Source organism: Triturus cristatus, chromosome 2_1 (genome assembly GCF_964204655.1).
Source record: "Triturus cristatus chromosome 2_1, aTriCri1.1, whole genome shotgun sequence".
Taxonomy (NCBI): Eukaryota; Metazoa; Chordata; class Amphibia; order Caudata; family Salamandridae; genus Triturus; species Triturus cristatus.
This window is the reverse complement of record NC_140581.1, coordinates 491133914-491155448: the sequence shown is the minus strand read 5'-3', so window position 1 is coordinate 491155448 and position 21535 is coordinate 491133914. Positions and strand designations below refer to the sequence as shown.

The following is a 21535-nucleotide window of genomic DNA, read 5'->3' as shown; positions in this document are numbered from 1 at the left end:
ACCAATGTCCATCAGAAACCCACCGACAAGAACTCCCTCCTTCACTACAGATCTTTCCATCCTAGGGCTCTGAGGCACAACCTGCCGGTGGGGCAATTCCTGCGTTACCGCAGGAACTGTTCTAACATCGAGGACTTTGTACAACAAGCAGAAACACTATCATTTAAACTGGAGGCCCGAGCTTATCCTACTAGGGTCATTAAGCAGGCTAAAAAACGTGCCCTTAATACCCCACGAGCGGCCCTCCTGGAGAGAACACCTAAAACCTCAGGAGAATGTATCCCTGTAGTCACCACATTTGGCCCTTTATCAACCCAAATTAGACAAGTGATCAGGAAACACTGGCCATTACTCCATACCCCGACCGTGACCATGCCTCAACCCCGATTTGCCTTTAAGCGCTCTACTAGCTTACGCGATCGCCTGGTGCACTCACGACCCAAGTGTGAGGTTAAGTCCACAGGAATTCCATCGGGACATCATCAATGCGGCGGTTGTAATGTTTGCGAACTAACTACCCCAACTAAGAGCGTCATTTTGGCAAATGGCAAGTGCTGGTATTTGAATGCGTTCAGTAACTGTAACACTAACAACGTTATATACAGACTGACATGTCCATGCGGCCTTCACTATATTGGATTGACCACGCGAAAAGTGAAGGTCCGTGCACTATCCGGATGGGTAAATTAACCACAAAGTTGGTCCAGCACTTTATGACAGCAAGACATGGTCCTCGCGAATTACGTTGGGTAGTACTGGAACGGGTCTGGGGTGACAGCTATAACATCAATGCCAGACTAACACCGAAGGAGGCACGATGGATCTACCAGGAGGGAGTAGACCGACAGGGCCTTAATGACTGTATAGAATGGAATCAGGTTACAAATTAATATTTGCATCACACTGTAACCGTATCCATGAATCTCAGGGTCTAGATAATTAAGTATATACACACAGTGGTAGGTCGGAGAGGGTAACTCTTGGACCCCTGATGTAGCAATCCGAGTACATCTCACAGGACCATTCATGGGGTGTGATGGCATAGGTAACACAGTATGTGAACTAGCATAGTGTATATACTATCGTCACTATACCTTCTACTCACGAAGGCAATCGAGTAGAGTAATGTAAGTATTACTATGCCCCACTTGTATCCTGAAGTACGGGTATACTTGTCCCGGGATACATAAGATGGCCGCCACTGCCTTCATTGCGCGTCTGCGCATGCCCATGACATCACGTAGGCTACCTCCAATACGGGAGCTAAGTCAGGTTTACACAACATGGCCGCGACAGCTTTCCAACCAGGGCCGCGCAGGAGTATAATCAACGTGCGCGGAGTATTTAAACAGGCACGGGACACAGAGCCCGCGATGGAGGTTTGACAGAACTCGAAACGTGACGCTGATGAGGTGAGATCCATAGTGGGCTACGGGCGATGGACTGGTACACAAAGAAAGGTAAAGATAGATACTCGGAGTCCCTGATAGAGGTCATGTAACATATCCTATGTCCTCGACTTTCGACAATGGGGTGGGGCAATAGGAGAGCCCTCTCGGAGTGTATACCAAACATACCCAGATATAACACCTAAGAAGATATAGAGATAGAATTAAGAATACATTGGGGAGCGAAATGCAGTATTTATGGGGTCAGCCAAATGACACAAGTAAGGCAGTTAGACGGGGTACAGAGAGGACCTTGAGTAGCCAGCCATTACAATACAGATGGTATTAAACATACGTATATATCTTGCGCAATATTGATACGTAAGGTGCTAATTCTCCGCCTTCTTATGCATTTTAGATATATGAATCCGCAGGTTGCGGGCAAGCAACTCAGAAGCATCTGAGGTAGCACAGACCCTCGAGTTTCGTAGGGTTAGGTATTCTGTAAGTGAGCAACCCTTACGGTAAATATGTCTGGTTGAAATGATGCAGGCATTATGTTCACTGCCTGATTGAATGTATGTTTTCCCTGCACGTGAGCAATTGGGGTGTTCAGCTGAATCTGTACGTGTCTATTTTATGTTTCCCCTAGGTCCTGACAGATATCACACTGGTCAGCACAAGTAAAGCAGAGAGGCTAGTCGACCCTAGCCCTGAAGAAGTTGCCGCCAATCCATACAGGCAACGAAACATGTCGGTTTTTAGGGGACAGCCACACAGCATTGAATAAAAAGTCTCATTTAGCTAGTGTGGGTCTGCCCGGTTTTAACTGGGAGCACTTAGGGTCCTGATCAGACTCATTCTCCCTAGTCTTAGGGTCAACACCCCTTTCTTTCCTTCTTTTCCTGTACACAGACACAGTTTAGATTATTAGTTCATTCCACAATAGGTATTAGAATAGATGCTAGACCTGTTATGTCACTTTTCATTTTTCACTTTGGATGGTAGTTGCCGATGATGAGAAGGTGAGGTAACGGACGAGTACCTGTCCGCTTACACCTCGTGGGGGTTACGTCCGTGAGGCACTACCATCCTCATTTTTTCTGCACTTCTTTTCTTTGAGGCGTTGGAACGGACATCAATCTTTGATGGTGCTGTTGACTGTGAGACTGTTGTTTTCTCCTTTCCCTGCCTTTCCTTTTTCTCCTCACACATAGTGGTGGGGGGATTCATAGGTTTCTAGGGGAACTTTTTGTCAAATTCACCTAGTTTTCAGGCATTTTTATAGCCCGAGACATCAGTACTCCGTAGCAACTGATCTTTAGCAATAACGGCTAATAGGCAACAAATTGTACAATAGCCAGCACGTTGAGTAGAAAGTATCGATTGCTCTCTGAGCTTAAAATTAAGATTGGTGTACGAGGCAGGTCTTTTTGTGTATATGATTATGAGTGGGGGGCGACCTGCCTTTAAGACCCCCTTGGCTCCATTTTGTAAATGATCCAGGCATCCATACCTGAACATCTACCCAGATAAGCTGGTTCTGCGCACTAGAGCTTCCTTTCTCCTGACAGTCGTCACTCCCTTTTATGTAGGCCAGTTCATCACTCTGCCTACTTTTTACACTCCACCACATCCCTGCAACGAAGAGGAGTGACTTCACTGCGTGGACCCAAAAATAGCATTGTTGTTCTACCTTAAATGCCAGAGAGAGTTCCGGGTGGGGAAGGCAAAGGCCGTACAGAAACAGACCATCTCCGATGGCTTGTGCTTTGCATTAAGATCTGCTGCGCATTGGCCAAGAAGTGACCCCTCTGTGGGTTTGCATGCTCATTCCCAATGAGCTAAGTCTGCAACCACTACTTTAGCACACAGAGTTCTGGGCCTGGATATCGGCCAGACAGCAACATGGACTTCTCTACACGCATTAACGAAGCATTACTGCGAGGAAATTCAGGTCCGTCGGGTCCGGCATTTTGCTTTTTCGGTCCTGTAGTACTTTATATAATGTGAAACAGTTTTACAGACCCACCTCCAGGGAGTTCTAGCTTGGGTATCTATTCTAAAGTAAGGAATCTGCAGCTAGAAGTCTCTATCAGATGAACAAGTTTCTTCCCTTTGGTAACACTTTATCTGGTATAGACTCTATCTAGCTGCAAATTCCTTACCAACCCACCCTTCCTCCCTACTCTGAGAACTGATTTATAGAGACGGCGCTGTTCCCCTTTTAGGGCCCTAATTTTCCACACAAGTGGTCAGTGTTTTTTGTGGCCCCGCGCTCTTGTCGTGTACAGAAACTGACATCAGCGGGCTGGTGTGCCACCTATATAGGCACTGCGCACGTCACTTCCGTGCCAGGGCTGCTGCTCACAAAAACGTTTTCAGATGCAGTCTGACGCCTGGGATAATTTGAATGTAAGGAATCTGTGGCTAGATAGACCAAATAAGGCATTACTGAAGGTAAGTAACCTCTTCATTAGTACACTATAAGCGAGGAGGGCCAGGAAAATGGTGGCCTATACCCTGTGGGTGATACAAATGTGTTGGGAAATGAAGCTTTGGGTCCTCATCGTGGAGAAAGAGAATTTGGTGGTCTGCTTTACATAGTGAGGAAGAAAATGGTCAGAGTCCATAATAGTACCCACTTTTCTAATCTTGTTGTTAGTGGTCAGATTAGTCCAAGTTACAAGGGTGTGGAAAGCTGATTATGTATAGTAGTATCTCTGCTTCAAATAAGCGAGCCTTAACTGGCTGCACAATATCCGTTGGTTCAGGGCTAGGACTAAGAAGCGAAGCTTAAAGCACAGGAACCAAAACCAAGGCAATTTACAGATTGAGGATGATCTGAGTGTTTGCTTGAGTTGCATCAGGTGAGGTTGAAGGATTGAAGATGACCAGAAACTTGCTTGGGTAGACGTTGATGAAATAGGTGGGAAGGCAGAGCCTTGAGGGATATTTGCACAGCAGCAAAAGGCGCTGAACTTAAACGAAGGAAGGGAGGTTAGGTGAAATATGTCGGAGTGATAGGATTATACATGGCAGTGATAGGATTACATGGCAGTTACTTGAATTCAGAAATCCCTCACCCTCTTTTGCAAGGTGCATGGTGTACTGTATCAAAGACGCCTGTGAGGGGTTCATTAGGCTACCTGAAACTCTTTTGTGCACTGAGTGCAGCTAGGCAAGAATGCGTTAGCTCAACTGTCAGTGCTCAAGAGCCCTTAGCTTTGCCTAGATGCAGTATAGAGCCCTAGTTTGTGTCCAATTCTTCACTATCCCATTGTCTATCTCTCTTCACTGTTCTGGGTTATTGTTCCCTTCTCTATAAGTTGCACATAATTCTACATATAAGTTGTGTGCACAAACTCTTGTTGCACATAATTCTACATATAAATGGTGTGCACAAACTCTTGACATTTAATGCACATCACCACTATTTACTTCTTGGACATTGTTAAACTTTAGTGTTTGGAAATATTTTCTTCTTGTTGTAATATTCTTTGTTTAAGGTCTGTTTTTATATTCATGATCAATTTGATTTTTTTCTTATCTTTTTGCCAAGCCAAGGCCATTTAGCCCACCACTAACATCTAACCCCAGTCCGCCTCCTGGCGCTCCATTGGCACGTACAGAGAGCTCCTCTTCAGTATCATCGTCTGCTTCATTAAGTGCAGCAAATACCCCAACTGTTGGTAGGTATCCTCAGAAATGCATTGTGATTGTTTCTAGGATGGTGTGTCCTAGGTGTTGTGTGACCTCAACCTGATGTGACGTCACCGTGCACATAAATGGCACTGCCCCATGTATCAGGAATCAAGAATATTCGAAGAGCAATGCCAATGGTTACTCAAGATGAATTTTATATTTGTTTTACCTATATTTTCTGAAGCTTCCTCACCATGATTAAATAGCATTGAGGGTTTAGAAGTTGCCGAAAGTTCAGAGGTGATGTTAAAGACATATGCTTGTGACTGTTGTATGAGGTGCTTGGGTGTCAGTTACTATATTCATACAGGCTATGTCACCTTGTCATGCTCTCAAAGGTCCAGTACTCTAGAAGAATTTGATAGCTTATAGAGCTAGTCTGCATACAGAGGTCCTAGTTTACTAAGGGCTAAGGGGCACTTGTGAGTGAAGAATGGGGTTGTACTCTTCATTCTGGGTAATAGGACTCCAAGAATCTTTCAGTGGAACTGGCACTAATTACATGTATGGAAAAAAGGCCTAGGAGCTGTAGTTAATCCTTGTCTTACGACGTATCTCCATTGCTCAGGAAACGAGTTTCATTCCCTGAATCATAGTGACAAGCCAGAGTTTATTAGCTTTTAAATTAGAAACCAAGTCAGCACCCAGTGCATGGGAGCAATTTGAAAATGACAAGTGTCATGAAAAAAGAACACAATAATAGCCACTCTATAATCCGTAAAGGAGAAAAACAAGCTTTTCATTAAATGAGACATAATAAAGTATTTATATTAAAGAATAATTTGATGTTGAACAAACAGCATCAGCCTTAACCATTACCTTAACTTACCCATATCCCTACCACTTGCCTCCCTTTTACTTAGCCTAAACCCTCCTGTAGCCCTTATACAAAACCTAACGTTCTGTCTCTCTATTGTAATGTAACCTTTACTCTCTTAATATAGCCCTAAACCCATTTTCAGCTCTACTTTTCCCAGCATTCATTCTGATAAATATATTCACATGATATTTTAGTATTCCTACATGTCAAGCTGGGAATCCACTAGCTAAAATCCTTATGGAACAATGGTGTACTTTTCTGGACTGAGCTCTGTAAGTTGTGCCAGTCTGAGTTTATTTCTTAACAATAGATCCTAGATGGAAGATAGCGTGAACAGAGATATTTCTGAGCATGATCCACACCATGACTGTGTACTGCTTACAAGCTGGCCATAAAAATGGATAAGCAGCTCTAAGAGGTGCTTAGTGGTGGGATTACTACCTGTATTAAATATGCTAGAGGTACACAGGGTCCTTAGTTCCTGGAACCTTAAACCACTGTATCTAGAGGGTTGGGACCCACTGGGTTCCATAACCAAATACCTGGTGTCTAGGTGTAGTGTGGTGTTGCACCTGCCTACCCTATTGACAACTAAACTTCCTGAGATTGGAGAATAGTTTGTGCTAGACCCTTAACAACCAATCTAAAGGTTCATTAGACCTTATTCATCTACAAACATATTTTATATGTGCCTAATGCTAATGGTGGTATTTCCTTTAATCCACACCTAGATTAGCTGGTAAAACAGTGCATTCTTAAATGCCAACCGCTGCACACCAATGTAGGAGGCTGGCTTAGTATATGGTGCACACTTATTTAAGTGAAGTACCCTGCACTAATCCAGACAACCCTTATGGTTATTTTAGTGGTTTTACACAACCATAGAAAGCTATCTAAGTGGTAGCTGTAGAGAGCAGCTGTCATGCTCAGTCCAGAAGGGTGTTAAGCATCTTGTTTTACCAGTACTAATCATATAGTATAGGCTAAGTGAAAAAGAACCACACAGTCTAGAAATAGAAATATGTATTTATTATAAACACTCACTAATATCTTCTACCCAGAGATATAATCACAATGCACACAATACTTCAATAGAAGAACAGGTAAATAACACAAATATACAGTGGTCCTCTGGGAGAGACCAAACCATATACCAATAAAGTGGAATGCGAACTGCGACCAAAGTCGAGACTTGACCCAGAAGACTTAGAAGAGCCGGGTACCCAAGGACCCACCCAAGGTAAGTACCCAGGAACCCCACGGAGGCCGTGTGCAGAGTGGAAACACAGCATCGCACTTGATGCTAGTCAATGCGGAAGTTGCGGTTGCATTTTTCAAGAAGGACCCTTCCCAGAGGAGCCTAAAGAAACCCCGTGGAAGATGGAAGGATGGAGAGTCACTCCACCCATGGATAAACCAGGATACCTACACCAGGGAAGCCAGGTGCATAGGTGTCACTTAACGTCAGAAACCGCCATAGACCAAAATGGAGGACTTCAGTAACGATGCCGCTGGCTGAGAAGGTGAAAGAGTCCAGTGGAATCCAAGGGTGGATTCTTAACGAGGAGTACCTGCGAGCAGAGGGGACAGAGTCTATGTCACTCTGGAGTGACTAGGAGGCATGGAAGACCAATGACCACTGATGATGGAAGATGCAGGAGGGTGGACGGTGACCTTGTCGCTGCAGCTGTGAGGAACAGGCGACACTGTTAAAGACCAGAAGCCGCTCACAAGCTGTCCCACGTCGGAAGTCGAGAACCAGGGGGTCGTTGTGAGTAAGAGCACCAACAAGCCTTGACAGCAGCAAGAGACGTGGAAACCAAAGAAAGTGCAGTATAGGGACTAGCAAGGTCCAAGGGACTCAACAAGTGCAGGCCCAAGTAAGCAGGGGAGCCCACTGGAGCCAAAGAAGACCCTCAAGATGACCCACAGGCTAAAGGTGCAGATGTCGCTAGAGGACCTCGAGCAGCTTACCAAAGAAGCAGGCCCACGGTGCAGAGGATGCAGTGAGGACTAAGATCTTGGCAGGAAGAGATGCTGGAGACTGGAACTACTTGGAACCTGAAGATCTCTGGTGGAGATAGTCAACAAGCCTTGGCAACGGCAAGCCGACACGGTGCACAGGGGTGTTATTCCAGTGGTTCTGATGAGGGATACTGGCCTCAAACTCAGTGAGAAAGCAGTGCAGGCCTCAAGGGAGTTGCAGAACCAGCAACTGTGTTGCTGGGCCTTTCGAAGTCCGGAGGATGTCAGGCGCAGCAGACTGGTCATCTTAGTTGCGGTGCCTGCAGATGCAGGGGAGTGACTCCTTCACTCCAGGGGAGATTCCTTTGGTGTCTTTGATGTCCGCAGGCCTGGAGAACAACCTGGATGAAGCACAGACAACCCAGAAGACTGGGAGGACGATGAGACCAGGAGCAGCAGGAGTGTTCCCAGATGCCGTCTCGGTGCACAGACGGTTCAAGATGAAGTGGTTTTGGATCTGAATCTTGCCCCATGACGAATCTGAAGCGCCCCCTCAGGCAAGCCCTTAACTACCCAAAGGAAAGGGTTGGGACGATTCAGGGGTCCCTCCCAGAGGAGAGGCTGGACAGAGGGGAGGATACTCCCATGTCCTTTGTCCAGTTACACACCAGTGGGGGCCAACTGCTCCCTGAACCAAATGTGCCCTTCATTGCAGTCTGGTGGCCCTGGCAAGCGTCCCCACCCCAGCCCAATACACTAAGTCCTGTCTGGGAGGTGGTCACACTTTCCTGTGACAGGAAACCTATTGTTCTACCTTCCCTTGCTCGAGCCTGGCTCAGCAGCAGGAGGGCATAATCGTGTCAGTGGTCGTCAGCAGCACTAGCTTGCTGTCAGGCCCTGAAAGGCTGGTACCGGGAATACAGGGGGGGCTCCCTTGCGGAATCTGTGTTGGGGTAGGATTCCAACATGTGTGATACCAAACATAACCGGTTTCGGTGCAGCCAATATATAGTTAGATATCTCGTAATTAGCTTGATGTCCACTATATGTATAAAATGGCTGACCGTACTTACAAGGCCTGGAGAATCAACTCCTGATTTTGTAGGGGGGTGTCCTGCTCATACATGGCACCCTCTCACTTATAACCAAGCACCCTGCCTTCAGGATGGAAATGCCTACCTTAAGGATGACTTGTAGGTTTTAAGTGCAGTGACCTCAGATTTAAGGAAACATATTTGTTTTGATTGGGGCTAGTACCAGCTCACACAGGCTGCAATGGCAGGCCTGTAGTCACAGTTTGAGTGGTCTAGCATAGGTGACATAATATATGCTGCAGCCCATGGAATACCCCTGGCGTACCTGAGCCCTGGATACCTCAGCACCATATACTAGGGACTTAAGTACACCAGTAGCCAATTAGGAAGGTACCTAGATACTTACCATAGTCCAATTTAGGGAGAAATAGCTATGAGGATAATGGAGTCAAAGTCTGAAAAGTCTTGGCCGAAGCTCAAAGTAGCTTAAAAAAATTTATCTTGTTAAAAAATCCACACACCAAGCTTTCCCAGACAGGCCTGACCCTCTAGCCCTAGAAACCCTGTTCATGTTTTCTCATTAATCTTGGGAGTACTTCTCAAACTTTTTATCCTCTGATCAATGTCATGGCAGGACTCCACTTTACAGTGACATCTTCATCATTGATATCCAAGCCATTGTGCTCATCGACCTAGAGACCTTGACAATCATTGTCATTTTACACCTACAAAAGCGATATTGGCACCTCTTTCAATGTCAAAACTGGTGTCAAGGCCCTCTGAGTCAGCAGCCTTGAAGTCAAAATGTTCAATATAGGCCTCATTGGCAGACCGCCCAACAACAGCTTTGACGTCGACATTGACGTTGGTGACTTGAAAGGTTGGGCTAGACATCATTGATGATTCAAAGAGATACAAAAGAGAAAAGGGAGGCCATGAAGGAGAGGAGAGCAAGACACTGCCTTCTGGACGGGGAAGCAGGCACTTAAAGGTAGAAGGCTAGGATATATTCTAGAGACACACATCTGTTACAAGGGGAAAGGTGGCACATTCTCGAAAAGCTGAGAATGTCCAAGGATTACATAACCTACTCAAAACAATTCCTCAAGGAGTATAATGAAAGTTCCTCTAATGTTAGGTATACTGACTAGGATCCTGGCGAGCCTTCTGGAACATCTGAGTCCTCTGTTGAGTATCCACACAACCCCATCTAAGAGGGCTGTGGGAACCAGGACTGTCATGAGTGTTCTGTTCCATCCCTCGTCAATGGGATAGAGGAGACACGGCCATTATGAAGGCTTGCCTCGCCGGAAGGCACAGTTCAAATACACAACTACATCTTGCACGAGAACATAGTTGTTATCGCAATGCCTCTTGTGGCCTATCCTTTTGGATAGGGTGTTCTCTGTATTCAGCCTGGCCATGCTGACTGAGCCTAAAGAACCAGCACTCCTCAGCATAAGTCCAAAAAGATAAAGATTGTCCCACCGGATCTGGACCACATATCGAAGAAAGGCAGAGTCACCTACAAGAACCTAGAATGTGTTTTGGCAATTCCTCTGATGCAGGGCATCCTCTTACTCGGACGATACTCAAATTGTCCTGTCAGGTTTCAAAAAATGTTATTGTTCCATAACTGTGTGTTAGCAAGCAGTTTTTAGATGAACAGGCACTGTCTTAAACTTAATTCAAATAAAACCGAGGTGGTTCGGTTCGGTAATCTTTCTCCTGCCTGGTCTCCTATTTGGTGGCCAGAAGAAATGGTCCCTCCCCCTATCCCAGTGACTGAGCCTAAAAAAAAAATCTAGGAATCTTAATAGATGAAAAGCTAAACTTCGGGCCACACTCAATTCTATGGTCTCCTCCTGCTTCTACTTGCTTAGAATGATTAAGAAATGATATCCTTTCATTCCAGCACATTCTAAAAAGACAGTACCCACTGCGTTAGTTCTATCGAAATTGGATTACTGCAAAGGCCTCTATGTTACTATGTAAGAAAAAAACCTTAACAAGTTTTAGAGTGGTGCAGAATGCTGCCACAAGTCTCCTTTCTGGGACTTCTAAATTCAAATCTGTTTCGAAGGAAATTTGGCAATTGCATTGGCTTCCATTAATAAGCGGTAACTGCTTGCTCCTCTGGCTGCCACTATGTGCCTGGATTCCGCTTGGGGGAAGCTGCTGTGAGCTGCTGGGAAGACTCCAACTCCCATAAACCCCTGCAGCAATCGCGTATTAAAGCACGCACACGGCGTGTGATGCGCGCGCAGACTCACCCGGGCCAAAGGCGGGCCCGTCCACGCCCGGAGGAGGTTGGGCTGGGCCACCCCTCTAATGGTTCCTGATCAAGGAATTCATTCTTCTGAGCATCGCAGGAAGGACCCCCACAGTCTATGGGTAAGCGGAAGTCAACAAATGAAGCTCAGGGAGGAGAAATAGTGAATACACTGGATGCATCTTTAACACGGGCAGCTAACGTTCTGTCTCAAGAAATTGAGCATACAGAGCGTCTGCTTTCTCGGAAGAGGGCTGAAGGAGAATAGGCCCGAGTTCACTACAATCCGAGGCCTGTTCTGAACCGAGAGCCCTAACTTCTACTGAGCCTCAAGCCCCCTGTTGTGATGACCATCTGGTTGCGAGAACCGCAATTGAGTATTCTCCCATTGTGGAGGCTAACATCGAACCAGCCGCTAAGAGAAAAAGATGTGGGGAAAAAGTAAAGCCCAACTTAATAAAAAATCCAAAACCCAAAAGACTCCAGACACCAAGTGAAGGAGAGCCCAGTACGCATCAGCCACCTTCTATTAACCTATACCCAGTTATGATCGATGAGGCTGGATGGATTAGACTGGAGAACATGGTGACCCTCCTATTGCAACCGCCATTTCACAGACTGACAAAGATAGAAGATAGAAGAGAGTATAGTCTCTCTTGGGACATTGGGGTCCACTGGGGAAGGAGCTGTAGAAAGATCTGGGAACCTCAATAATGGACCAACATGGGGGGTTGTACAGTCTGAAGGGGAAGGGGGACAAGGGGAGGGAAACATTCATACCACACCCAAGTTACCACTATTGTTGGCACCGCCTGTAGCTATATCTCGCCTTGTTGGCCCCCACCTCTTGCTCATGGTACTGCTCAGCGTGAGGGGATAGTTGAAGGGGGGGGGGGTAGCAAGGCAAGGAGGAACACACTCCCATCTGAAAGAGAGGGGGGAATTACATGAGGAGAGGGCCTTTCAATTTACGGAAGGTTAGGTAGAGCTAAATAGGCAGCAGCAGCACCAATCCTTAGATCTCCCTCCCGCCGAATCCCCACTGGTCCTGGTCTTGGCAAATGTCCCAGTATTGAGAGAGGGGCAGAAAGAATCTACAGAGCAGCTGATGGATAAGTCATTCTATTGAATTTGAATTTTGAATTTGAATGCAGATTTGTAAAGTCATTCTATTGGCTTAACTTGCATGCCTACATTGGGGCAGGAAGAAATGGGGGCTTAGCCAGCCATATTATCATGGCCAGAAGAGTGGGTTGGTTGGGCTGTTCAAACAAAGACTTAAAGGGGGATTGCATAGTGATCAATTTTAACGATCACCAATTGGTGAGCTACCTGAGATGCCAACTTCATAATGTAGCCTTCCCTGGTACTCAGATTTATGCTTTATCCCCTTATGTAATCTGGTACCTTGCGGAAATCTCTCTGGGAGGTATAGAGGCCAGCCAACTGCCAAGATTATTCTGGGCAATCTGGAAGTTACAACTTGGGAGCAGCGAACAGAATCGCCCCTTTGTCAGAGCTAGAATCTTGCGATTGATTACCAATAGCTGACACACATCTAACAGGGCTGGAGCATATTAGGGCAGATGATAGCAATAAACCAATTATCTTAGGGGACCCAGAAGGGGATCTTGGAGGCTGGTTAAAGCTGCCTCCTGGAATGTTGCCGGTATCAAGGCGAAGGTGGGCAATACGCATTGGCTGGCCGTTTGGCAAAAATATTATATATTTTGCCCACAGGAGGCCTGGTCAGCCGATCAAATTGCTGTATATGGGTATTGCTCGGTCCAGACGGAGGCCGTCCGCATCACAATCAGGACGAGCAAGAGGTGGCCTACTAACGTTACTTTCAAATACCCTCCCAATAAGATTAAATAAATTAGTGAGGGTGTGCCCTTATTTTCATATTCTGCTAATCGGGGGGTCATGTGGACAGGATTGGCTATTAATAAACTCCTACAATAACAACTTTGGAGAGAATCATCACTCGGTGGTGTCTGTTTTGGAAAACAAGCTTTACAAAATTGGTTGCGGATTTTGGGCGAATTTTAATATTGTGTGGGTAGGAGACTTTAATGCACAGCCATGCAAATACTCTACCAAGTCGGTTTGTGGCCTTATGGACGCAGAGGGCGACCCAGTAAATAATTTTATACACCATGAATATGGGCAGAGCCTAAACAGACAACTCTCCATTTGAAAGCTGGAGATAAGAAATAGAGATGATACATCTTCTGGAGAATTTATAAAGACCTTTACACGTAACTAGTACGAATCAACCATTGATTTTGTACTAGCTTCAAAGTCTCTTGGTGGAAAGCTGTCACAAGTAGAGACAATATTCACAAATTTTTGCGATCATGCCATCCTCTCCTTATCTATGTTAGTGGGTCCCCTCGGGGACAGGCAAACACAAATTATAGACAAACCGGTCTTGGGAAGAAAGAATGGATACCAACTAAAATGGAAAAGAATAAACAAGGAAAAAGTAATCCCACAAATAGTATCCAAGAATGTGGAGTATATACAAAATTATCTGGATGTAAATCTCCCCTCCTCATTATAGATTTTTCGAAAATCTTGGAGGGAGTGAAATATGCCCTGACTCATAGTAAAACAACAATTCTGAATGACAGTTAAAATTAGAGCAAGATACAGGGAGTGATACTTGCAGTTTAAAAACTATCTTCAAGTTTCTGTAAGTGCTTTACAGGGGCCATTCCTCACTCCCCTGCTCCATAGGTAGCGCTGAGATTGTCTTTGCTCTATATATAGTTTTTACCATTTTTAGAGGTTTTGTGCCCAGTTTCTTAGCAAATTTAGTGATGACTGCCATACTACTTGACATCACCAGAGTCCTATTTTTCACCATGTTAGCCCAGGTTTGACCTTTATCGAACGAGACCCCCAGATAGGAAAATGTTTCTCCCACCTTTAGTCTGCAGGCCCCTAAATGAAAGGATGGCACTTTCCTGTGCCCTGTTGAACCTGTTATCAATATAAAGGATTTAGATTCATTGACCCTTAAATCTAGGGATGTCATAAACGTTATATAGGTCGTTATACATTGCAAGGCCCTGCCCGTTCTGGCAATTATTTCTGCGTCGTCGGCATAGGCCACTAATGGTAGGGTAAAGGTGCCAAAACTCAGGACATCTGGTGTTAAAACTGCCAGTATCGCCTCAACCCCGTTCGTGTACATTGAAAACAAAAATGGGGCAAGGACGTATCCTTGTCTAACCTCCCTTGAAATCCGGAACGGGGGTGTGCATTCCTCTTCTTTGCCGTATCGAACACATGAGGTGGAAAGGGAATACAACTGGCAGATGAAGGTTAGTATTGGCGGGTCAATCCCTACATTCTCCATTATCTCCCATAGTTTGTAATGGCTCACACAGTCAAATGCTGCGGATAGATCCATGAAGGCCATATAAGTGTTTTCCCCTTTCGCCCTGGTGTATTTTTCAATAATTAGGCTCAGGTTCAGGCATTGGTCAATCATGCCCCTCCCCCTTTGAAAGCCGTATCTGGCCGGGATCAATATGTTTTTCTCCTGAGCCCATTCTTCCAGCCTATGTAACAATAGCCGTCCCATTAGTTTTGAGGTGCTTTCTAACAGGGAGATAGGTTTGTAATTACTCATCTTATTTTTGTCCCCTTTTTTGAAGATTGGTATAATTACGCTAGTAACCCTTGAGGCCAAGTGGCCTAACTTGGCTATCGCATTAAATACATTCCTCAATAAGGGGGCCCATAAATCTTGATCTTCCAAAAACAAGTCAATTGGGACCCCATCTGGCTCCGGGCCCTTTGCCTTACTACACTTACCCAGCCCTGTTATTATTTCTTCAACAGAGAAGGTGAGGGACTCTGTTTGTACAGCCGGGGAGCGTGGCTGGTTAAACAGGCATATTTCATTCGATCCGAAAATCTTCTCAAAAGGGGTCACCCAATCATCTCCGCCCACATGGGAATCCAAAGTTGGGTCCTTCAAAAGTCCCTGCTATTTTTAGTGGATGCTGGAAGTTCCAGCATTTCCCAAGCCTCATCTTTCAGAGCCGTTTCTCTTTGTTTCCTTGTTTCACTGTATGCCTTGCGCAGTGTTTTTATCCTCCCGTGGGCTCTGGGTACTACTTTCAGGGCTTTATGGTGATCTTTTAAAGATTGGGAGCAGGCACGATCAAACAAACGTCTAACCGGGGCCGTATGTGGGACCACCATATGTCGGCAACACAATAAGGTTTCCCCCAATATTTTTATGGCACTCAATTTTGAAGAGGGATACAGTACACCTGGCCCAATCCATCATAAATAATTGCCTAAAATTAGACAATGCACACAAAATAGAATGGCTCCATTTTGTAAGGTCAACTCTGAACTCATTGGCCCTAGTGGATTTATTTAGAAACCCCGGCGCCTGCCTCCAATTATCAAAGAAAGAAATAAAAGCAAAATTCCTAGCAAAGGTGGCGCATGATAGACTGGAAGCAAACCAAGATAAACCAACAGTAAGAATATGCCATCATCTCCCGCCAATAGCAGAGGGAGAGTACTTTTATTTAGAGGAAATCCAGAATTTACAGCACAGATTTATTCTATTATGGTTTCGGATGAACTTGATCCCTTTGGTGGGTTATCCCGCAGGAGAATTTAATCCCTCTGACTTGGCCTCCTATCCCTGTGACGGCAGATCAGAGCAGGCAGAACTCCACATAGTTTTATTTTGCGATTTATATAAAGAAGAAAGAGAAAGATATATTTTACCAATTTTAAGACAATACAATTTTAGACAATGTAGAGTGGCTTTTAGCTCTCTTAAAAAACTTAGCAACCCCATATAAGCTTTTCGATAGCTAGTTTTTTGTGGGCTTGCATAAGGGAAAGGAAACTCACTTCTTAGACATTTTTAGCGGCCAAGTGAGGAAACCGTTTCATAAAAGTAGAACTGCTTAATCTTCTCGCGTGTGGACTATTGCAATAGTCTAAACATACAGAAGAAACATCTAAAGAGACTTCAACTTGTGCAAAACGCAGCAGCAAGACTTTTGACTGGAACACTAAAATTTGTCTCAATCAAAAAAGGAATAAAACAGCTGCATTGGCTCCCAGTCAAACAGCGGATTCAATTCAAATCCTTATGCACAGTCTTCGAGGCCCTCCACGGAGGAGGACTGGAACACACCTAAAACAGTGTTTTAAATGGTATGCTCCAAGTAGAGCACTCTGATCGGCCAAAGCAAGATATGTGGTAGTACCCCCATTTAAAAAAGCCAACTGCGGGGGAGAAGTTTCACTATATGCGCCGCCAGGGCCTGGAATGAGCTTCCTTTCCACCTCAGGAACACCACAGAGTTGTTGACATTCAGGAAGGGACTTAAAACCTGGCTCTTTACTTCATAGGTCAACACACACCTTGTCAACCGGAAGGCAGCACTCAGCTCCAGGACACCTTCGGGTAACCGTTGCGCTTAAGAAATACAATTAACATAACGTATACCCCACACCCCAGCACAAACTACGAGCGAAGAGTTACTGTAAAGTGAAATTGTATTGTATGGAAAGGGCAGGATTGGGCAAGATGTTTTCTGTATTTGATCATGAAAGGCACTTTGTGCAGGTGGGGGATAATAATCTAGTAATCTTGGTTTTAATTTTAAGAATTAATATCTTTTTGAAGAATGTTAAAATGGTATTTAACTTATACCGTACATTTAGACTGAATCTTATGCACGGTCACTTTATTAGAAGCTGGGATATGATGAATTGTACTTGTATGACCTTTTGTTTTAAGATCGAATAAAGTTTTGGTGATGATGAAGCTGTATTCAATTTAAGGCCCTCTGCACTGCCTACAAAGCTTTACATAAAATTGGCCCAGAGTATTTGAAGACCTTTTTCGAATAGTGCATCCCTAGTAGACCGCTGGGTTCCATGGGGGTCTATCTAATGATGTCCCCAGATTCTGCAAAGATAACTGGCGAGGTAGAAGCTGCATCACTGGAAACAATAAGCTTTGGAACAACCTTCCCCTTTCGGAGGGAGCTCGGAATTTGGCTCTTTAACAATTAGGCTCCTCTCCAAGCTCTTTAGAAGTCAGCGCCAAGACACCTCAGGGTAGGTGTGCACCTAATAAATTGTTATAACATACCATAGCATTCTTCAGAGGGACTGACCTGGTCCTGCATAAAGGTCACCTGTAATGGCCATTTGCAAGGGTACAGCTAACATTGGGGATGCAGAAAGCATCTGGTTGAAAGACAACGTTTCCCTTATAACTCACAAGCTGGTTGCAACTAAACCCTTTGGTCACACACCCAGGATTTGAAGACTTTTTTTGTGACAGAATCCTTGCTAGCACTAGTGATTTGATTGTACTGTTGTCAAATCCCAGCTCCTTATCAGACAGGGTGCTTCCAAATTGTCACTGCACTGCAAGATCGAGTCTGTTTTTCTTTCTGTGTTATGGGATTCAGGTTTGTTTCATTGAGAGGCCGAGCTAGTCACCCTATCTGGGCTGAGATCAGAGGATAAATTCTTGGTTTACTTCAGAAACTTGAACGAGTGAGTTCAGCACATGACCTCAAATGTGCAGTCTTCATAGCAGTCATAATGTGATAAAGCAATTTCATCTCCTGACTACACTTCCACCAACATGACTGAGGTGTGCTGAGTGACTGGCAGTTTACAGAGAGAGCACCACCTTGTCGGTGAGTGGAAAGACTGTGCTGCAAAAAGTACTAGAGGTCAGCCTCCACTCATGTCCTGATACACCACGGGTTTCCTTGAAAGACTGGAAGCAAAGAAGAGACAAAGGTAATAACTCCCACCAAGCTAGCTTCCCATTACACCCTTCCCATTGAGAGCTCTCCTGAACCCAGAAGAGTACCATTCTCTACAACTCCAAGTTTTAGAAGAACAGGTGTAACTGCGGGGCACCTAGGATTCTTTCATTACTTACATTGTTTTGTCCTTAGCACTCTCCCTGTTCTACTTACCAGCCGTTTGTAACCTATGGTGTCAATAATGCCAGTTTAGTTGCCACTTATTCAGCCATTGCCAGGTAGATAATGTCATGTGGACATTATAGCCACATTCTAAATGGAGCCTAACCTCCTTTAAGTATTCGGTGCCATTCCACTCATGCTGACGCCAATCATGTGTCTGTCTTAGTTGTACATATATCATCTGATAAAGACTTCTAGAAGCAGATTCCTTACCTTTGAATTTCTCCAGTTGTGAGACTAGATCCGAAAGATGTTTCATGAGCAGTATCTCTGCGTGCGGGTAGGTGGTGTCGATCTGCTCTGCGCAGCGTTGTCTGCATCATCTGCGCTGGAAGTGATGAACGTGTCACCTATACAGGCGCTGCCTCGGCGCGCTGACGTCGGTTCTTTTTGTTCAGGTGTGGGTCCCGTGCTCGCTATGCCACCAGATTCAAGCCAGCCTGGATGATGAGGGGTGTTACTCCGAAACCAGTCCCAGGATGCTTGTTTCTGGTCCAGGGAAGACCTGACCTGGTAGTTCAGACTGGACTGTTCTCATCGAGAACAGGGTCAAGACTGATTGGCATATGGCTGGGTCTAAACTTGAATGGTGTGGCGTGCAATAAAACTATGGATTTAACCCAGATCTGTGACTAGGGGTGAACATTCCGTTCATCATCTGTTATTTTTGCATTTGTCGCCCTAAGTGGGAAGGGTATCCCCAGACGTGGTTCCTGTGCTCGTTACGCCACCAGATTCTAGCCAGCCTGGCTGATATGGGGTGTTAACCCGAAACCAGCCCCAGGATACAGGTTTCTGGTCCAGGGAAGACCTCGCCTGGCAGTTCAGGCAGGATTGTTCCCATGGGGAACAGGGTCAAGACTGATTTGCATATTGCTATGTCTAAACTGGAATGGCGTGGCGTGCAACGAAAAGATGGATTAACCCAGTTCTGTGACTGGTGGTGAGTGTTTTATTAATTCAGCATTCTGTCCATCATCTGTTATTTTTCCCGGAGGTGGCCCAGGCCATTGTCTCCCAAGCAATCACAGATGGGAGAGGCGCAGCAAAGGTCACTATACACTGTGGACTGGACAGGACCAACTCACTGGGAAGAGCGGTTTCAACAGCAGTGGCCCACAGACACAACACCTGGCTGAGAACATCTGGCTTTTTTGAAGGGAAGTCCAAGCTTCCCTCATGGACAAGCCCTTCAATGGTATCTGTCTCTTTGGAGACAAAGCAGACTTGGTGCTGGAGCGCTTTAAGCTCTAACGGGCTACGACAAACTCCTTGGGCCTCTCGCGTGCCCCACATCATCCTCAGTCTGCCTTTTACTACTTTTGTGGCCACGGAAGGGGCTGTCTTTTTTTTATTTTTGTCCTCATATGTGACCACTTGCAAAGCCATATAACCAGGTGTTATATGGTACTGGCGCCCCAAGCCCGCAGCCTGCCGAGCAAAATTGCTCCTGATGTGCCTTCTGCTCCATTTGCGATTGATGATAAAATCACCCGCCCAAGGTCTCTCTGGAGGCAAGTGTCTTAATCATTGGACCGATTCCTGCCAGAACTATATGTATGCTAATTCCAATATGCTTGCGACTAGTGGCTCCCAAGTTTTAATTCGATTTGATAAACCACTTAAGCGATCAAGATTGCCAATACGTTCAGCTGTAAACCATTCAGAACAAGTTGGAGGTAATCGTGAGACCCACTTAATGCAGATTTCCCTACGTGCAATAATTATCAGAGTAAGTAAGAGTTGTTCTTGGAGTTTCCTAGCTCTCCCCACAAGGTTGTTATCTTCTAAGACCCCAAAGACAATAAGTGATCAGCTTACCTCTATTCTTCTTTTCATTATGATAGTTAGAATCTTATTCACTTCTTGCCAAAAGGGTTTAATTTCTGAGCATTGCCAGAACATGTGGATATCATCTGCTTTATCGTCGTTGCATTTCGGGCAATGCTTAGTTCCTTCTCCTATTTTAGACAATTTCAAGGGCGACCAAATTACCCTATGGTAAGTAAACAAATGGTTCTTTCTTAATGGTGCATATTGGACAAAGGACCAAAGAGTAGCCATAGATACTTGCCACAAAGATGGTATATCAGCTGCAGGGAGAACTCCTTTCCATCTTCCTTCTGATAAGGTATTGGGGTCATCTTCTGCTTGTATCAGCATCCAGTACCAGATTGAGATCTCTCTTTTTTTTTTTTGCACATTAATGTCACAGATTTTTTTTACTCAATCCATGGCCTGACCTGCATCTGGTTGTTCACGAGCCCAGCTTGTTAGTTGTACATATTTAAACCTTGAGAGCGTATTGTTTGTTTCCTGAGCGAGGTGATCCCATGAGATAGTTTTCTCATCCCCTAGCAGTTTGCCCCATTTTTCTAGTTCGGCATGAATAAGTGGTGTTGCCAATGACTCCACTAAGCATGCTGGAGTTCTCGGGGATTCCCAGATTGGGGCCAAATGGCAATAGTAGGAAATTCCAAGAAGTCTTCTGACCTGTATCCATAGTCTGCATTCTGTGATCAAGACCCTGAGTCGCACCTTTTTAAAGTATTTGGGATGCCCACATTTGAATAGAAACCCAGATCTTTGGCCTGCCAAGTCTTCCGCTAGGGCTCCATAACAGGACGTCCCCAATTGATAGTTATCCATTAATAAAACTTTGAAATGTTTTAATTGGAAGGCCCAGCAGTATATCTGAAGGTCTGGCAAGGTCCCTCCACCATCAATTTTCTTTTTCCGCAGCGGCTTCTAAGATATTCTAATAGCTTTATTGTTCCAAATAAAACTGCTTAGCTCACTTTGTACCTTCCTCATCCATTTGGCCTCAAAATAAAGGGGAAGCGCATTAAACAGTACGTTTTGGGAGGAGATTCATTTTAATTAGGTTAGTTCTGCCAATGATCGAAAGCTGGAGGTGAGACCAAAGTTTTAGGAGCTTGCTGGTTTCTTTAGTGATTTTTGCCCAATTGATCTGTGCCATGATATCTATATCTTTCGTAATTTGTACACCTAGGTACCTAATCTTATTCTTCTCTATCTTTTTCAGAGTTGTGTCTAAAGGGGTTTTCTATGCCATTATCCCGGTTTTCCCTTCATTTATTAAATATCCCAACACTTTCCCAAATTCTGTTAATATGTCCATAATTATAGGATAAGCCCCTACAAGATCTTATGTAAATATCATTAGATCATCAGCATAGAGGGCCTCTTTCTTGGTCCATTCATGATATTGAAATGGTGAGATTTGCTGCTCCCTTCTGATTCTTCTGGCCAAGGGTTCAATATATAGATTGAACATTAGTGGTGAAAGGGGGCAGCCTTTGCAGGTGCCTCTACCTATCTCCATC

The 21535-nt window shown here is 44.9% G+C and overlaps 1 protein-coding gene across 3 annotated transcripts in view; it reads left to right on the top strand.

Moving 5' to 3' along the window:
* FCHO2 (FCH and mu domain containing endocytic adaptor 2) overlaps positions 1-21535 on the top strand; it is a 1031922-nt gene that overhangs the window by 797775 nt on the left and 212612 nt on the right. For all 3 annotated transcript variants that reach the window (XM_085632343.1, XM_085632342.1, XM_085632344.1), the window contains one exon: positions 4951-5080. In XM_085632343.1, coding sequence (XP_085488469.1) covers positions 4951-5080 — 130 coding nt within the window. The remainder of the gene's footprint in view (positions 1-4950; positions 5081-21535) is intronic.